This window comes from Folsomia candida, unplaced genomic scaffold (genome assembly GCF_002217175.1).
Source record: "Folsomia candida strain VU population unplaced genomic scaffold, ASM221717v1 Fcan01_Sc036, whole genome shotgun sequence".
Lineage (NCBI taxonomy): Eukaryota > Metazoa > Arthropoda > Collembola > Entomobryomorpha > Isotomidae > Folsomia > Folsomia candida.
This window is the reverse complement of record NW_019091228.1, coordinates 1,389,347-1,408,078: the sequence shown is the minus strand read 5'-3', so window position 1 is coordinate 1,408,078 and position 18,732 is coordinate 1,389,347. Positions and strand designations below refer to the sequence as shown.

At 38.2% G+C, this 18,732-nt stretch overlaps 1 protein-coding gene and 1 long non-coding RNA gene across 4 annotated transcripts; both read left to right on the top strand.

The window, feature by feature from the left end:
- The first annotated feature begins 1,009 nt into the window (after positions 1-1,009).
- LOC118439448 lies at positions 1,010-2,340 on the top strand. Of its 3 annotated transcripts, none has more exons than XR_004837429.1 (4): positions 1,010-1,564; positions 1,651-1,760; positions 1,852-1,950; positions 2,276-2,340. It is a non-coding gene; the product is annotated as an uncharacterized LOC118439448 (long non-coding RNA). The 3 variants fall into 3 exon arrangements; XR_004837431.1 differs by having other exon boundaries at positions 1,646-1,760; XR_004837430.1 differs by lacking the exon at positions 2,276-2,340 and adding an exon at positions 2,048-2,071.
- A 15,015-nt stretch (positions 2,341-17,355) lies between these two features.
- LOC118439460 lies at positions 17,356-18,668 on the top strand. Its single transcript, XM_035860781.1, has 2 exons — positions 17,356-17,629; positions 17,702-18,668. Exons 1-2 carry the CDS (start codon positions 17,460-17,462, stop codon positions 18,444-18,446), a joined length of 915 nt encoding a protein of 304 aa, XP_035716674.1. The 5' UTR covers positions 17,356-17,459; the 3' UTR covers positions 18,447-18,668.
- The last annotated feature ends 64 nt before the right edge of the window (positions 18,669-18,732 follow it).

Genomic DNA, 18,732 nt, shown 5'->3' with positions numbered 1-18,732 from the left:
CGGGGTGACTCCGGGGTGTTCGACGGGGTTGGAAGTGAGGAGGTCTACGGTGTAAAGAAAAGAAATATCCGTTGTAAATTGAAGGGGGCGTGGTCTTTGGAGGATTGGAACATTGTTGCGCCAGGCCGGAAGTGTGTAAGAGTCTATGGCGTGGTCGATATCTGATGGGACGTGTGGAGTGACGACGAGAGGCGGAATAAGATAGAATTCCGGGACGTGTCTTAAAATTCGGGGGTAGATTTGAGGAAGGGGGGGTGATAACTGGTGACCCATGTGCCTCACCAATATTTTGGGCTGAGGAGGGGAGGGTAAGCAAAGATTGATTGTGTCTGCTGCAGGTGTCGAAAGCGCCTTGGTGGGTGAGGACTGAAGGGTGGGAGATAATTTCTGGGTGTCTATTGCAAAATTCGTCGAACCACGCAATGTCAACGGTTGAAGTGGCGTGACAAAACTTGTTGGAGCGTGGGGGTTTCACTGTTGTGGCGAATACATGAAAAATTTGTTTGAGGTGAAGATGGGTGAGGTGGAGAAGTGGGGTGAGGAGGTGGGTTGGATCTATGTAAGAGAAAAAGAATCCGTTGTCGTTGGTTGTTAAAGAAAGTGTGATTGGCATATGTCGGCGTGGCGGCGTATGGCAACGGATGGCACGAAGACATTATAAGTATTTTTATTGTTGAGGCGGATCGGCTGGATGAGATTGCATTGATGGAGAGCCTGGGGTTGAATTTTGGGGTGGGGCTGGCCTACTAGTAGCCGGCACAGGACGTGAGGGAGTGGATGGAAGTGGTGGGGAAGGGTATGTTCGGGTAGAGTGGGGGGATTGGAGGAGTTTCCTCAGGTTGGATGGGTGGTTCGGCGTGATCTTGATACGTGGCATGACGCGGTTTTAAGACGCGGGAGATAGCGGGGGGAGTGAGAACAAGAACAAAGTTGGTACGTGTATGACAGGAGGCCGCTTTTGGGAGGGCGTGGAGGAAGTAAACGTAGGTTACCTGGCAGCGAATACAGATCACTTAAAGAAGGATGAAGATATGGTTATTGTTTCAGTATAGGGAAATGGGGTTCCAAATGCTGTGATTGGCTGACGGTTTTTATGGGCATCCGCCCATAAAAACAGGGCCGTGGCACAACTCAATTTTTCCCAATCTCAATTTCCCCATTACTTGGAAATCTCACTCCTTTCTTGGCACCAAAATCAGGTGTCTCCTTTACCATCATTCTTGCTGCCAAACTCGGAAAAGCTGAATAATTAAAAGATTATTTAATATCCTACAAATTAATTTTCTGACATCCACTCAATTACATAAATCGCTTCAACTCACCACAAGTTAAGCTCTAAGCTTCAACTCTCGGTAAGTAGTAAAAGAATTACTATTTTCTTTCAACAATGAACGGTGGGGACACAAATATGGTGGTGACACGTTCATTTTTACGAGTGATTTGGATGTTAATTTATTGCGATTTATTGGTACAGGTAACTGCTAAGGACAATTTTTCATCCATTAATTTTGCGACCTCTCTGCCGTGCCCCCACCAGAAATCTGTGTCATCGCCGGCCAACCTGGTAAATAACAACTTTAACTGGATTCTGCAACAATAAGGACCAAGGAACTTGTATTTCGTAATGTACTATATTTTATTGAAGTATAGACTCATCAATTACCATTAGTTGTTGTTCGTGACCTGGTAACAGTGTGAAATTGTCGGAAACTTCGTTAAAGTTTTACAAGATTCAAAAATAGTTTCTCATATAATGAACGGTGAATACACATATATGTACATTCATGTATGGTGAAAACACGCTCATTGTTGGAAATTAAGTTCCACTAAATTTATTTTTGTGAATTGCAGATATAATATTTGTGCCAATTGTTACTCAATATTGTGACCTATTGCCCCTTCCTCCACCAGATCCGTGTCTCCACCGGTCAATTTATCTGATCTATCAGTGTGCGTTTATACAAAGCAAATTCAAATTATATCTTCACACCCACTCTTTCGCTACCAATGAGCAGTCGATAACTAAAATGTATCAATTTTATTACAGGTTCACCTATTTGGCCAAACAAGGGTACTTAAATCAATTTGACTTCAATCAATTGGACTCAATTTGTCAAGACTATTAAAAAACTTTCAAAACTTCGCTTAAGGTAAATTTTATTTTGATCTTAAAAATAGTTTCTTTCGGCGGAGACACATTAATATGGTGGAAACACGTTCATTATTGCAAGCAACTGTTACATCAATATTTCCTTGTTATTTTGTTTAATTACAGACTCATCAATTACTATGAGACCTTGTTCGTGACTCGGGAATAGTGTGAAATTCTCAGGAACGTCAGTAAAGTTTACCAGGTTCAACCATAATATTAAAATAATAATTTCTTATCTCCAAAAATTAAAAAAAGCAACGAACGGTGGACACCCACATGTATATGGTGGAAACACGTTCATTTCAATTACAGACTTGCCTTCATATACTCAAATTCAGTGTGACTTTATCAAAACCTTCTTCAAAATCTTCTTAAAATAAACAACTAACGGTGGAGACACATAAATATGATGAAAACACGTTATTTGTTTCAAGCAGGTTTCAAATTACTAATTGCTTGTTATTTTTCGCAGGAAATCCAGTTGCTCAAAACATTTATTTGAATTTAATAAACCGTCGTTTGTCACGGTCCGAAATATAAAGTGTTGCGGTACTAATTGTGATAATTCTTGAAACCAAGAAAATCGTAATTACTCCTTTCTGTTCAAAATATAAGGAGAGAGATGCTCGACTGTTGGAGTATTTTCAGCTACTGATTTATTAAACGCAGCTCATTGTCATACATATAAGATCATCATCTAAGTCATTCAACTTTTCATGCATGCATTTATCCACCCATAATATTAGGTGGTCAAGTATGTGCAATGATGCACATTTAGCGACATAATTCATATTATAACATACACAATCAGGGTTATTTTTAACACTCCCTTTAACAATTATTTACGTATGAATAATAATATGATTGCTTGGTCCATTGATCTCCTTGAGAGGCTGCTCCTCAGCTTGGCGTTGAATCCGTTTAGGACACATATTGCATTTCTTGACAAGAAATACTATTGCACACAGAAAAACTACTAGTGAAAATAATATCCCTAAAATTAACACTGTTATTTCTGATGCTGTCCAATTGTCATCGCTGAATGAGAACACCTGCAGATTCCTGGCTTCTTTTTGAATCCGTTCGTCATTTGTGTTCCAGATTTCATTTAAGTCTTCACTTAAATGACTCCAATTGACTCGCGGATTCAAGTGCCAGTTTACGAGTTCAGAAAAAAGATGATCTTCTCGCTCTTTATAGACGACACGTAATATATTTCCCTTGAGTTCAACCTCGTTCAGAGTGAATGTCAAAGATAATGGCAATGTGAATACTTTGTCTGGACATTTTACTCTCCTCTTGCCCACCAAGTACTCTCCTCCTGGACAATATACATGATAAAGACTGTCAAGTATTTTTACTTGTACAAACTCTTTTTCATCTCCAATTGCCGAAATCTGACACTTCTCAATCTTATAGAGTTTTCCTCCGTTTGAGAAGGACGATTCATTTCGACACTTGTTTGAAGTCGTCATTTCAATGTTGTTGTGAGCTTTTTCATAATAAGTCTCATATACACATTCTTCTCCCACATGCAATGTGGCAACAGTCGGGCCTGAGTATTCCATACGACAGGTTAAATTATCTCGTTTCAACATTAAGAAAAACGGATCTGCTGTTAGTTTAGTGAGATTTTTGTTCACTATTGGCACCGAGAAATCCAAATTTATTTGAGTTCTCTCCTTGTTCATTTGGCATAAGTGAAATATTCCAAACTCCACTGGACACTCGTCTCCACAAGGCAGAGTGAAATTCAGATATTCCAAAAGGTCAGGAGTCATTTGTTTTTTCTTCCATGCTTTTTTCGTGTCCCAAATCACTTTTCTCCCCTCAACCAATTTACTTGTGAGGTAAGAGATTAAATATTGTATGGTTACAACTCCTTCCTTAAAGTTGTTTAAATCATTCATTGTTTGCTGGACTTGGTAACCAACTTTAATTATCTCCATTTTTAGAATTTTTATGTGCTGACGGTCTTCATAAACTTGTCTTTCAAGTTTATTGAAAGCAAATTCTAGTTCGTCTTGTCGAGTTTCTAGTCGGTGTGTCTCTGCTATTGCATAACTGCCCAGTCCGATCCCAGCACTTCCAACACAAGCGACAAGAATAAATCCCACAACGACAGGAATTACTCTTTTTTGTCTTCGCCTCCCTTGTGGTGGAGAGCAAATATCTTCTAATTTATTTAGAAATATTTCGTCATATGCTTTTTCACATTGTTTTTTCATGATGTTTGCAATTCTGGGTTCCAAATCATCCAATGGCAAAAATTCGCATGGTGAAATTAAAGCGATTCTCATATTTATCTAATAATAATATTTATCTTTTATTTATGAAATCCGATCACCACTGGTTCATAGCTCTTTCTCCACAAAACAGGACTTCCCTCTTTGTGTAAATCGGTTGCTCCAATAGTTAAAAATGAGAGCAATAAAGCCATAAAACTCCACAATAAACTGGGTCGCTTTGGGTTGACAATAACACTGCACAGTGCTCTTCTCTTCTCTCCCTTTGCAGGAGGAGGAGGGACCATTCCCATCAAATATCTTTTCGTCTCAAACGACTCCCTCACCACTGATTTGGTTAAAATATCAGCAGGTTGAACTTTGTCAGGCAAATGCTCCAATACGACTTGGTTTGTTTCAACCAGATCTCGGATGAAGTGATGCCTAATGTCAATGTGTTTTGATTTGTCGTGGAATTCGTCATTTTTCGCCAGTCTAATTGCACTCTGGCTGTCCGTTTTTAGACAGGTAGGTTCATTTTCCAGTGAAATCATATCTAGCTCTAAGTATAATCTGGTTACCCAGACCGCTTCTTTTCCAGCGAGAGCTAAAGCTACATATTCAGCTTGGCAACTGGATAAACTTATGCAGGTTTGTCTCTTACTCATCCACACGATGGGAGAGTTGTTGTGAGTGAATAATACACCCGATGTTGATTTCCGTGAAGTTGTGTCGGAGCCGTAATCTGCATCTACGTACACACAGACGACGTCTCGGTCTGCCTCACTTTCAGTGTACATAATACCAAGAGATTTTGTCCCTTTTAGGTATTGCAGGATTCTTTTTGCTGCATTCATATGTAGTTTGTTGTAGCTCCCAAAAAACCGGGATAAATAATGCGTGGCATACGCAATATCTGGTCGTGTACATCGCACTAGAAATAATAGTGAACCAATGAGTTGTTGAAACTCTAAATTTGGGTCACATTCACTCCCGTCAAACTGCAAACCAGGCTGCATAGGAATTGGTAGTGTGATGCAATCTTGCATTCCAAATCTCTCAAGCAAATCCTCGATATACTTGGTCTGGTTCAAGAATATTCCTTCCCCCACTTGTAAGATTTCAATGCCGAGAAATCTGACAAGGGGTTGAATTGTAACTTTGAATGAAGCTTTTAACTTCTCAATTTCTGCAAGCAACTCCTTTTTGTTTTTACCAGCAAAGAGTCCATCGTCAACGTATATTACTACGTATATTTTTCCCGTGGATGTTGTTTTCATAAACAAGCATTTGTCGCTTTTGGATTGTACATATCCCATTTCTTTCAGCTTTGCGCTAAATGTCTCGAACCAAGCCCGTCCTGATTGTGGCAGTCCGTATAAGGTTTTGTCCAATATGTAGACCATATCAGATCCGATTTCATAACCTTCAGCTTGTTCCATGTATACTTCTTCTTTTAGTTCTGAATTCAAGTAAGCTGTTCCTATGTCGAATTGTACTAATTTTAATTTCCTTGCTGCTGCTACAGACAACAAAGTTCTGATCGTCTCATATCTGCTAACTGGTGCAAATGTTTCAGTGTAATCTACACCTTTGACTTGGTTAAAACCCTTCACCACTAAGCGTGCTTTAAATTTCTCAATTTCACCGTTTGGATTGTGCTTAATTTTATAAACCCACCGGTTTTTCAGCACCTTTTTTCCTACGGGTCGTTTTACAAGTCTCCATGTTCCATTTTCAGAATGACTTCTCATTTCAGAATCCATCGCCTCCTTCCACTCTCCAGCATATTTAGAGCTGAGAGCTGCTGAATAAGTTGTTGGCTCGGTGTTTGTTGCGTGCATAGCTACATTTGCGTCACCGCTGCCGGCTTGATAAAACTTCCTTTGTTGCCTCTCCCTTTTGGGTTTAGAGGAACTGGGCTGTGGTGGGAGGGAGGTGTACACAAAATTACGGTCTTCTTGTGATGCTTCCCATTGTATCTCATCTGCCCATGTTTCGTTGTGCTGATGAACTTTGGGGTTAGTTTGCTGCGGAGAATTGCTTGCTGACGAATAAGTCTCAGCTTCTTCACCCTCTGTCTCACTTGCCCCGTCTGTTTGTTCAGTTTCATCATTTCTTACTTCTTTGGTAGAAAATGTAGTAATAATCTCATCAGGTTCATCGTTAGTAATGCTCTCTCTTCGAGAAGCATTTGTTTCGATAAAATTCACATGTTTAGCTTGGTAGTGATATTTTCCTTCCGCTGGATCATACAAAATATAGTTCTTTGAATGCGCATCAAAACCAACCAAAATGCATTCTGTAGCTTTGTCATCGAATTTCTTTCCTTGTCCATTTGTTATGTGAGCGAAAGCTTTACTCCCAAAAATCCGAACATGCTGTAAAGTAGGTTTCTTTCCTATAACTTGTTCGTATGGAGTTTTTTCTGTATTTTGTGTACTCAAGGTTCTGTTGAGTACGTAGCATGCAGTTCGGATTGCATCCTCCCAGTGCGATTCATGCAGCTGACTTTGGATCAGCATTGACCTCGCTGCATCTTGTTCGATTCGCATTTCACGTTCTACGAATCCATTACTGGGACTGCACTGAGGTGAGTTGAGACCGAATCGTATTCCTCGTTTAGAGAAGAAGGATACCAATTTTTGGCATTTGTACTCGCCCCCATTATCCGATCTGAACATCTTCACGTTATTTCCGGTCTGAGTACGCATGAAGTTAATCGCATCTATAACATTCATTGCGGTTTCACCTTTTTTCTTTTGGAAATTTACTTGTCTAAAAGCTGATGCTTCGTCCTTTACTACAAGGAAGTACGAATTTCCATTTTTCGAAATTGCATTTGCATAACCAAGATCGGAATGTAAGCATTCTCCTGGCAAATACTTTACAGTTTTTTCAACTGTAACGTAACTCTTCTTCTTGGACTTTGCTTTCATGCATATTTCGCACTTGAAATTCACATCCTCTCGCTTCATATTTTCCAGGCCATACGCAGCCTCTTTGTCCTTAGTATCGTTCAGAAACTTGGAATTAATATGAGCTAATCTCTCGTGCCATACGACAGGCTTGATACAGGCCATCGCTCTGTTTACAATTGGCTTGAATTTCATTATTTGAAGACCGTCTCTTCGTTCGGCTTCAATATCACGCTGTCCATCGCGATAATAAATAATTTGATTATTTCCGCTTTTGCTTACTACTAAGCCTTTGTCGAGAAGAACATTTTCTGACAGTAAATTTGCCCCCCCTGGCACATACTCAACTTGATAAATAGTTATTTCTACCCAAACTTTGTTAATAAGTGCTTTCACTTTCACTGCTCCTACGCCTTTTACAAGCATGAGAGAGTTATCGGCCATGCTGACCGATTTTGGGCATGGGTATTCTGTATATTCGAAAAACCAGTCTTTTCGCCCACAATAATGGCGATTTGCACCAGAGTCATTTATCCAAAGGTCACTTAGCCCACCAGCCATATAAGCTCCTTCTGATTTTTCATCAGATTTCTGTTCCTTCTTTGCAGAATCTTTATCTTTGAAGGTGCACTCACTTTTCCAGTGGCCCTTTAATTTACAGATGTGACATTTAGTTTTCTTTTTCAGATCACTAATTTCTTGTCTGGTTCGCTTTGGTCGCTCTTTCTTGGCTGCATATGCTTTTGATGTCTCTTCGACATGTGAAGCATTTTTGTACGTCTCGCCATCTTCTAACTCCCAGGTTTTCAACCTGGAGAGAAGTAGAGCTGATGTTTGTTTCGCAATCTCAATTGACCTCCAGGCCTCTCGAAATTGGCGAAACTTTTCGTCCATCATACTGGAAATTATCCTAGCGACCTCCATCTCGTCATCAATTACAGCTCCCATACTTCGCAGTTGGGCGGCATAATTTTGTATTTCAATCATTGTTTTAACTGGGGACTTGCCTGAGGTTACCATAATGCTGTAATATTTCTGCCACAGCACTTGTTTGCTCTCTCCACTGATGCTTTGGTACATCGTGTTTAGTTTATTCCAGATTTCATGGGCTGTTGCACACCCAGAAATCGACTCCACCTCGGCGTCAGTCATGCACAAATATAACGAAGTCATAGCTTCATTGTTGCGTTTATCCCATTCTTTTTGAGGATCACCTACTGCTGCAGGTCTGGTGGATGTTCCGTCCACTATTTCGTTTAGGTCATGCGACCTAAATAGGCTTGACATCCTCACTTTCCAAACACGGAAATTATCACCGTCAAGTTTAGATATCGAAGATGTGTCAAACTTTCTACCCACTATTGTCGTAGTGGTAGTTGTTGTCGTTCCCGAAGTCGTGGTAGTCATTTTCTGACTTTATTGTCTCAAACTTATATTTTTAAACTTAAAATCTTTTCAGAAATTTAAGTTTTTCAGAAACTTTGCAGAACCCGTGCTGATAACGTGTTCAAAATATAAGGAGAGAGATGCTCGACTGTTGGAGTATTTTCAGCTACTGATTTATTAAACGCAGCTCATTGTCATACATATAAGATCATCATCTAAGTCATTCAACTTTTCATGCATGCATTTATCCACCCATAATATTAGGTGGTCAAGTATGTGCAATGATGCACATTTAGCGACATAATTCATATTATAACATACACAATCAGGGTTATTTTTAACATTTACATGGTACACAGGACGTTGGTAGAATCATATGTATATCAAATTCTCTTAGGGAACATACCGAGGTGTCCAACGAGTTAAGGGTCGACACCTATACCAAAATGACCACAACACATGACTTATTCAACGAACTGGAGGAATTTCCCTGTAAAATTCACTTTTCTTCATGTTGTGACGATATTTGTGACGAGCGTATGACCATCAGGTCGAACCCATTATGCGCACGTTGCTTATTTTGCATATTGTGATCCTGGTAGCTAGCACAAATTTTGTCTTAACTTTGCAAATTTTATTGCATTCTCAACTCCGCATACATATGTTGCATAACCCGAAATTGTATGTATTTAATGATACGCATATCTACGAAGAAGATGTCCAACAATCGGTGGAGAAATTGCCCAAAATATCGTCCTCAACAATGAACGAGAAATTCGACCTGGGCATAGATCAACTTGAAGTTGCCGTATTTAAACAAGATCTCGCTGAGAGGGATGACCAATAATTTGAGATTCTTGAACTACCCCGGGAAGATATCAATCAGTGTAATAATTTATCTGATACATAGGACCAACTCGAAATCTCGTTTCTTTTAACCTTTTTATCTTTAATTATGAAAACAAAATTATTTTAAAATATGCCGATTTCCATATCAATATTATAAGCTGGACATGTTTGTCTGCAACGGAAGTGAAAGTAATTTTCCGAACCGGAAGTGAAAGTGGAGAAAGTTTAGTTTCGAATGGCGCAAAAGTTAAAAAACTCAAAAATTATTCATCATTTATAACCATTCCCAAATCACCACCTAAGATAATCTCCATTAGAAAACCTCATACAACTACCCCTTGATAATGAATAATCACCGTCTGACAACCCCCAGATAGTCACTGTCTGATAACCCCCAGATAACCACCCACGATAACCACTCTTAGATAACAGTCAGTTCAGTGCATACCACCTGCACCAACAGTTTCGTGTCCGTGCAGTGTGCACTGCACTGTTTGTGCAGATTGCACATGTTTGCACTAAACAAAATTGTCGTTTCATGTCATGAACTACTTGTGTTTAGTGTGCACATGTTTGCACTAAACAAGTTGTGCGCACAGCACAAGGTCAACGAGTTGTGTCACATCGGCACTGGGACAATTGTGCTGTGCGCACTGTGACGTGACACAACTCATCTGCAGTTGGTTGTCTGATAGTGGTTATCTGGGAATGCTTCTGAGATGGTTATCCTGAGTGTTTATCTAATAATAGTTGTATTGGTTATCTTGGCCACCGTACCTTAAAGCGAAGTTAAATTAAATGGAAACCACTTAAGTTTCCATTGCGCAACATTTACTTTCACTACCTTGCCAACAGACATTTCCAGCTGATAGTATAGTTACAATAAAAATAATAATTCGGTGGAATTATGCACAATCCCACTCAATGTTCATGAAAATCAATTAAGCTCTCGCCCGGCGGGAGACGGGCTTATACGCTAGTTCTTTATACTTATAGATACTTCGTAAAAATAATAACAGATTTAGTATTCTGCAAGCGCTAATCTGTAAACGTTTTCACTTCATGAGGCATTATTTCAGAATTCACGCCATTTATTTATGAATCATAGGATGAAAAATTAAACGAGTGAAGCAACACTTCATTACGCTTTTTCATCTGAAAAGTTAGAATCTATCATTAACCTTTTAAATGACAATACATAATAATTTTGAATAAGTACGTATGAATATATTTATGGACCTTCTCGATCAGTATCAATCACAAGTACATATGCACTCACTCATTCGAATAAGGATGAACAATTATCAGCAACATGACGACAGTCACGTAGCCTGTTATTGATCTTGGTCGCAAGAAGCTCCCATATACATACATACATATTTATTTATTTACGACATACGTATCTAGACATATTTATACCTTCTTTGACAATATATGTACTAGTTCATATTTACATACATGTATAATTTTCCCTTATAGAAGGAATACATAAAAGTAGGTATAATTTGTATACACAATTGTTCTGCCAGTTTATTCCGTAGCTTTTTTTATATAAATAGATATTACATATTTGCATACATATGTAAATATGTATGTGTATGTATGTATGGTTGGCATTACACAGTTTGCTCTTGATAGTTATGCAAGAAACACATATGTACATAAGATAAGTCTAACAACAGGTGTGCCAAGCGTGTTCCCTTCAGATTTCTTTGCAACTTGTAGATACTTATAATTCAATATACATATTTATTTTTTATGCATGTAAACACATATTTCCAACTAACCTTTAGTTTAAAACACGGGCCAGTAGGCCAAAACCACCAAATTTTGTAAGTTGAAATTACAAACCACTCACTTTTCCCAGCAGACTAAGTATGTTATGTAGATCCCATTGTAGAAAATGGAGCGTTTTAAAATACCTATAAGATATAATCAGGGGTTTAGCTTTAATTTTTTTCAATAGATATTAATCTTTAGTCTGCTTAAAAATTTAGCCATAAACTGCACGAATATTGTGCTTGCTGCAATTTTTTGCAATGATACTGGGGAGTTTATTCTGTAGATATTTTTAAAATTACAATAATCGTTTTAAAACAGTAATTATGCTGCGTTTTACCTGTCGCTTTTTAAAACACAATTTCGTCACTGATACTTAAAAGAATTTTTATAAATAAATCTATAAGGGGTTTCACAATGCCGACGGCGGCAACTATTTACACGTTGAACGCCTATGCCGCGGTATTTCAGAAGTTCGGGACTCTACCGGTCCGGTGGGAAAAACAAACGGGAAGGTTGATATACCGACTTAATCACAGAGAATTACTTTTTTGGTATTTCAACTCCATTGTCATTTTGTTCGGCACGCTTTGTTCTGCATTCATTTGTGTGAGGGAGATCTTCGTGAAAGTTACCAATGTTCCAACGTATGTTTTAGTCATCCAGATATTCTTAGGCTTAATGGGTGCCATTATTGGTTGTGGGTTTGGTTTACTGCTTCTAATGTATGGGCAAGTGGGGACGACAGCTTGGAACAATATATGCCTTATTGAAAACACTAAACCAAGGTAATTGTAGTAATATTAAAACATACATTTGTACTCTTGCTTGCCAACTTCGTTCCTGGCAGAACCAAAGGGGCAAATAATGCGAAGGGCTATTAGATTTCACGCAAAAAATCGAACTTTGGCAGATTATCCAAAACATTAATAAAAAATAATTTTGTAACAAGTATTTTCTCTTTCAAAAGTTTCGATGTCTGACACCTTTGACCTGTTATTATTGGGTAAAATATAATAATCGTAATACGCTGTCTCTCTACTTGTTCAATAACTTGAGAACGTTATAATAAAATTCTATAGGGTGAGTAATATTTTCTAAAATCTGGCATATTAGAACTTGTGTGCTTTTTGTGTATAAGTCACATACCATATCCTGCTTATTATCTGCATCCGTGTTTATATATTCCGGGAACAGAGTTGGCTGGCCAGCAGCAGTTGTTCGAACAAAGTCATAAGATAATATAAATAGATTGCTTAACTTTTGTCTCAACAAAAATTCTTGGCTTATTACGCGACTGATGAAAATAAACAAATTATGAAACGTTGCCATATAAGCACTTGTGGGTAAAAGTAGTATAATTTTATAGTGGTATTGGACTTCGATTTTTCTGACCCAGCGAAAGTTAGAAGTCTTGAAAGTAGTCATGGAAAGGGAAGGACCTACTTGCCGTGATAAGAAAAATTGGGTCAGCTAATCTAAAATTATCGTCCCAAGAAGCACTCAGAATTACCCATATTTTCCTTCTAGAGACTAACAATGCAGGTTTTTTTCATGTAAAACTGGGATTTGAACGAGACATATACCAAAAAATCAGTCTACAAATCACAAGACACGTTTCTTTTGGAACTTTTTCCAATACTCAAGCGTTGACGTGCTATTACGTCACGAAGTGACGAAAAATGTGACGGCCCCTCCTATGCGAGTCGCGCTGACTCCCGTCCCACCGCTTCTCCAGAAATGACCTCTCACTCACTCTCGCCATATTTTCTCTCACTCACTTTTTTTACTTCCTCATTCGTTCACTACTATAATTTTATTTCTTGTAAAATGGACAGCATTAATTTTTTATCAGTTGCCAATGCTCTCGTTAAAATTATTAAAAATACATATTCATATGACGAAACACCACCTAATATTGAAGAGGAAGAATTGGCACAATTACTGCTTGAAAAATTACACGACATAACTCACGAATTTATATTCATCGATGAAAATGAAAATGGTAAGGTGTCTTGCTTTATTTTGTATATATAAAGTGTTTTAATAGTGTGTCAAAATATATTTAGGCGACGGACCAAGTGAGGACGATACGTTCCAACCATATACTGACCAAGAAGGAAATTATATACTACCATCTGAAGTTTCAATGGAATATAAAAAACGGGCAGTTGAAGAATTTGAAAGACATCCGGGGTGGAAATTCTTGACATTCCAACAAAATTTCAGCAAAGTACGTCAACCCAACTATATAAACCGATGGAAAAAGCAAATTGAGATGGGTGGGACGAAATACGAATTATTCATAGAAATCGAAAACTATGTTTATCAACAATTTAAGTTATGTAGGGAACAATATCTCCCTGTTCACGATATGGATTTGAAGAAGTGGGCGATACTCAAAGCGTCAGAATTTAACGGATTAATGTTTAAGGCGTCTCATTCGTGGCTTAACACATTCAAGCGACGTAACAGAATTGTTTCACGAAAAATTCAAAAACTTGTGAGCTTCCGTGCTGTAACGGAAGTTGAGGACATACAACAGGATGCTGAAGATTTCCGTGCGCAGATTGTTCCACTACTCAAGAACTTTGCACACAACAAAATATTTAATACAGACCAAACAGGCTTCCGATATGAAATGGTATCAGCTAGAACACTATCGACACAAGGGGAGAGATATACATTTGGTTCTTGTTCGTCGCCAAAAAACAAATGCACCCACAGTTACACAGTTCAATATGTTATAACATATGCCGGAGATATCCTTGACCCTGTATTCATATGTCTGCAAGAAAACGATGGCACATTTGGACCAAGAGTGCTGGATACGATGTTTATTGCTCCAAATATTTATGTGACCTGCACAAAATCTGGGAAACTGAATCGAAGTAAGGTGGAAGAATTTCTGGATGAAATAATCGTCAATAATCGGAATGGAAATTTACTTTATATTCAAGATATGTGGACAGGCCAAACAGACAGAAGACTTTACACATCTCGATGCACCGATGATCTTAATATGGATGTCAGATTTATTCCCGAACACTGTACCGATGTTTGCCAACCGCTAGATACCTATTTCCACCGACAGCTGAAGTACTTGGCCAGACAGTTTTATTCTTTTGAAAGCGTGCACGCTAAAACTCCAACACCACAACTTCTGACTAGAGACGGCTTGTTGAAAATGCAATCTCTTGTACATTATTTATTATCGGCCCCCGTATTTCGAAATATGATCAAGTACTGTTGGTTTTCGAGTGGGATCTGGGACGGAGAAGATAGACCAGTTTTTCGCAATGTTAAGGAAGTGTGCTTCAACTTTCATAATGATATGAAATGTTCTTCAAATGATTGTACTAATATGGCATTTATTTCATGCAGCTGGTGTAATAGTGTTCTTTGTTTTGATGAATTTTTTTATGATTATCATTTAATGTACTGTCCAGCTGGACCCTACACCTAAATAAACTTATTTAGAAAATATTAAAAAATGTACTAAATTACTTTAACTATAATGTATTTTAAATATTAAGCTGGGGGAGTAAAATGAGTGAGAGAAAATATGGCGAGAGTGAGTGAGAGGTCATTTCTGGAGAAGCGGTGGGACGGGAGTCAGCGCGACTCGCATAGGAGGGGCCGTCACATTTTTCGTCACTTCGTGACGTAATAGCACGTCAACGCTTGAGTATTGGAAAAAGTTCCAAAAGAAACGTGTCTTGTGATTTGTAGACTGATTTTTTGGTATATGTCTCGTTCAAATCCCAGTTTTACATGAAAAAAACCTGCATTGTAAGACGCCTTCGAAGGGACACCAGATATTGGGACTTTTCACCTACTTTGCTGTTATGTTCATAAGGACTGGTCCCATCCTTTCCGTCGTCACGGCGTTTTTGGGAAATCGTTTCGGCTTGGATCATTTTTTCTACGTTTTCGAGGTGTTCTTACCTACCCAAGTGCTTCGATATCACTCGCTTACAATTTCTGCCGTGCGATTTATTTTAAGCACATGATGCGTGTTTGGATTCATCTGGACAATGGTGTTCGTCATCGCTGTGGCGGCCGGAGTAGTCGACTTCTTTCTTACCCTAATACAGGAAATAACGCAAGAAAAACTCCATTTTGGTTTGGCCATACGTGTGTACGCCATGATGCACCTAGTTCTTCGATCTGCTCAAGGGCTTACTGATCTCGGTATTAGTTTAGTGATAACAGCATTAATGAGTTCTAGTATTATCGCCTTGTACCTGTCCTTTTCTATATACACCTTAGTACCATTAGCAATTTATTGGTTAGTTCCTTTCATCGCGGTTACATCACTCGGCTTGTTACAAGTCCTCGTACTCCCTTTCATATACATGCACGAGGAGTCGGCCTTTGTCATTCTGAAGATCAAATTTGTGCCGATAAGTCTTCCTCAGTCTTTGGCTGGGAAGCCCTTCAATCTAAGGAAATTGGTGAGCAGAAGAATTAGAACGATGCGGCCGTTCACATTTTACGCTGGCCTATATGATTACAGATTCCTTAAATTATGGAGAAGTACGAACATTGCGATTATTGAGAATATTTCTGGTATTACTATATCTACGCTTTTGGCCAGCAGGAATTAGAATATCTAAATATGCACACAAGCGTAGTGTGGTCTCGGTCTTACATTTTGCACATTATAAAATGTGATGAACAAGCTGATTTAAATCCATTAAGCTCTTTCCGTACGAAATAAGAAATTGCATGAAGTTTAATTTTCGGGGAATAACCAATTTCAGAAAAGAAATCACGAACAACTGAAGGTGAATCCGTGCATATGTCCGGTTGTTCCTTTATATTGCGAACGATAAGATGGAAGCAAGGATCATGTACATATGAAAAAACGAAGCAATCCTTTCTTGGCAAAATATCGCCTACCACAGTAGGCCAGATGGCACGTAAACGCAAGGGTGATTTTTGCATCAGGACTTAAGAAACAAACCATTGTTCAACACTATTTTATAAGAAGTCTGGTTTCGAAAATTAGAAAAGATACATCTCCAAATTTGACCTTGCCTCGTTTCCAATGCAGAAAACCGGTAGTCAGACTGCTAACCTATAGTTTGAGACATGAGTCATTTCACTTAAAAACGTTAAAACTTTCTCCAACCATTATAAAATCCATCCCGTAATTAAAGTATTCGTTCATCAAAAATATTCTGTATGTGTTTTTCAACTTATGGAGTGAAATTTCCCGCCACATGAATCGATGTAGTAGCTGTTGCATTTCATCTTACATAGATTCTCACGTGAAGTGAAAATCTATTACCAACATCAAGTATGAGAAGTTTTACCTCGCAAGTTATATTCATTTTATTGACTACATACAGTTTACAAGTTCATATTATAGCCCTATATTTATATGTATGTATGTAATATTAATAATATTTATGTATTTAATAAAATTATTTTATTTCATTGAATTCTTACAATTCTTTAAAATCAGACACATTTTGGTGACTTCACATCGACAGGTGTGGAAACGCAAAGCAAAGGTGTTTACCTATTTATGTACTCCCATAGTTACAGATTCAACAAATAAATAAGTACTGGCTACAGTACGAGTATTTAGTTGCCGCAAATAAATATTAATAAACGCGGATATTTACTGCGGAACTTCTTGACTAGGTTAGTACAACAGATCGCTACCACATCGTTAGGTGAATGTACATACATAGATATGCAAATAAGCAAAACCATATTTGGTATTGCATAAGCGTAACAGCTCCCAACGAATGGGTGCACCCTCTGTACACAACTGTGGGGAAGCGTGGTGTCCACATCACTAACGGACATAAATATTAGAAGCGTTTTTCATGCAGGTTAATCAAATCCGTCTAGAAATGATCCCTCACAATAACTTTGGATTTGGTTCACTTGAATTCTTAGATGTCTTTGTAATAGTCGCGTCACCTCCGGTCAATATTTTTTTCATAATTATATTATTTATTGCAAGTGATGTAAATACATATCTTTCATATTATCATTCTAAATTAAAGGAATCAATTTTTGTCCTCGTCTACGTATGTATAATTGATAGTACTATCACAATAAATAATAAGTAAAATAGTCCTTTTTGCACAAATTTTGAAACTTACGTTTGCCTGGATACATAATTCAGAAATGATAAAGTCTTCCGAAGATTCTCACCCAAATTGTGCCCCGGGAACTAATTCACTACCCGAAGTCTGTCCTGTTATTGAAATATTACCTGAACATGGAGGCCAGGAATTTACAGGATTTAATCTCCCCGAGCACCCAATCCAACCAATTACTTTTGTCTCCACGGACAAGTAAATTTCAATATAAGCATAACTTAAATTCTCTAATTTTTTAAGTTAGAACGGCATCTCAAAAATTTTCAGCTCATTCCATCCCAGGAAGGAATCCATACGTGTAAAACTCCCACTCGCCACGACTTGCGCCTTACCCATCGTCGTAATTATTCTTGTCTGGATAATATTTAATTTACGAGGGAAACCCGAAATACCTTTACTTTTACCCCAGGAAGATACGGAGCTCCAATGTTTTTCTCCAAAATTGGCACCTAATCTGGACTTTTCATCGGGAAAGAATGCCCCCAAAGTAAAGACCACGTCCGTCCGGTCGTTCCCAGACTTATGCAAGATAACCAATCAAACAGAGCAAATCACCCTGGACCCTTGCAACATTTTGGTTAAAGATTGGTCAGACTTTGACTGGAAGTGTCTTCCCCGAATAGAAAATGCTAACGGCTTGGAAATTGACATCCTCACCCTGCAAAGAGACTGGCATTTTGCCCATAGCACGTTAAACTGGTTGAGCTCGTCAATTTCTAAATTAACCGTTGACGCTAAGCAGTTTAATTGTTCCATGGATACAATTGAGGATTATGCGAATAATTATAATCAAATCGTTCTTTCCGAATTGGTTAGTCTCGACGTTAAAAATATTAGTGCATGTTTCGTTACGAAATTTGTGAGGGTTTTTGACTTCCCAAGCATAGAAAGGGTAAATATTCATGGGTCTGATGAGAAGGAGGCGTATCATCGCACTCTCATCACGATATTTAGCAAACAGTCGGAAAAGTTTGCAAGCGTAACCACATTGTGTACCAACAAATGTCGGTAATAAAATATGGCGTAAAGTATACGTTATGTTTTTTTGTGCTTCCGGAATCAATACACAATTTTTGCTATCTTGTTTAAAACTGTTTGTGTTTCCGTGAACACTTCGCAATATCTAATTAAATAAGACGAGGAAGTAAAAAAATATGTAGTTGGGATGGGTGGGAGATATATGGAAGAGTCTAATCAGCAAAAATTAAATAAAATACGTAGATATTTATACACATTTACAAGACTGTGACGCAAAGTCGTGTTTATGAAGTTTATCGCATCCTGCTCCCTTATCAATT

Excerpts from the sequence above, each read along its gene's own strand:
- LOC118439460 (XM_035860781.1), top strand. The coding sequence starts at position 17,460 with ATGATAAAGTCTTCCGAAGATTCTCACCCAAATTGTGCCCCGGGAACT. Across the intron at positions 17,630-17,701 it reads ACTTTTGTCTCCACGGACAA|CTCATTCCATCCCAGGAAGG; the intron begins GTAAATTTCAAT and ends AAAAATTTTCAG.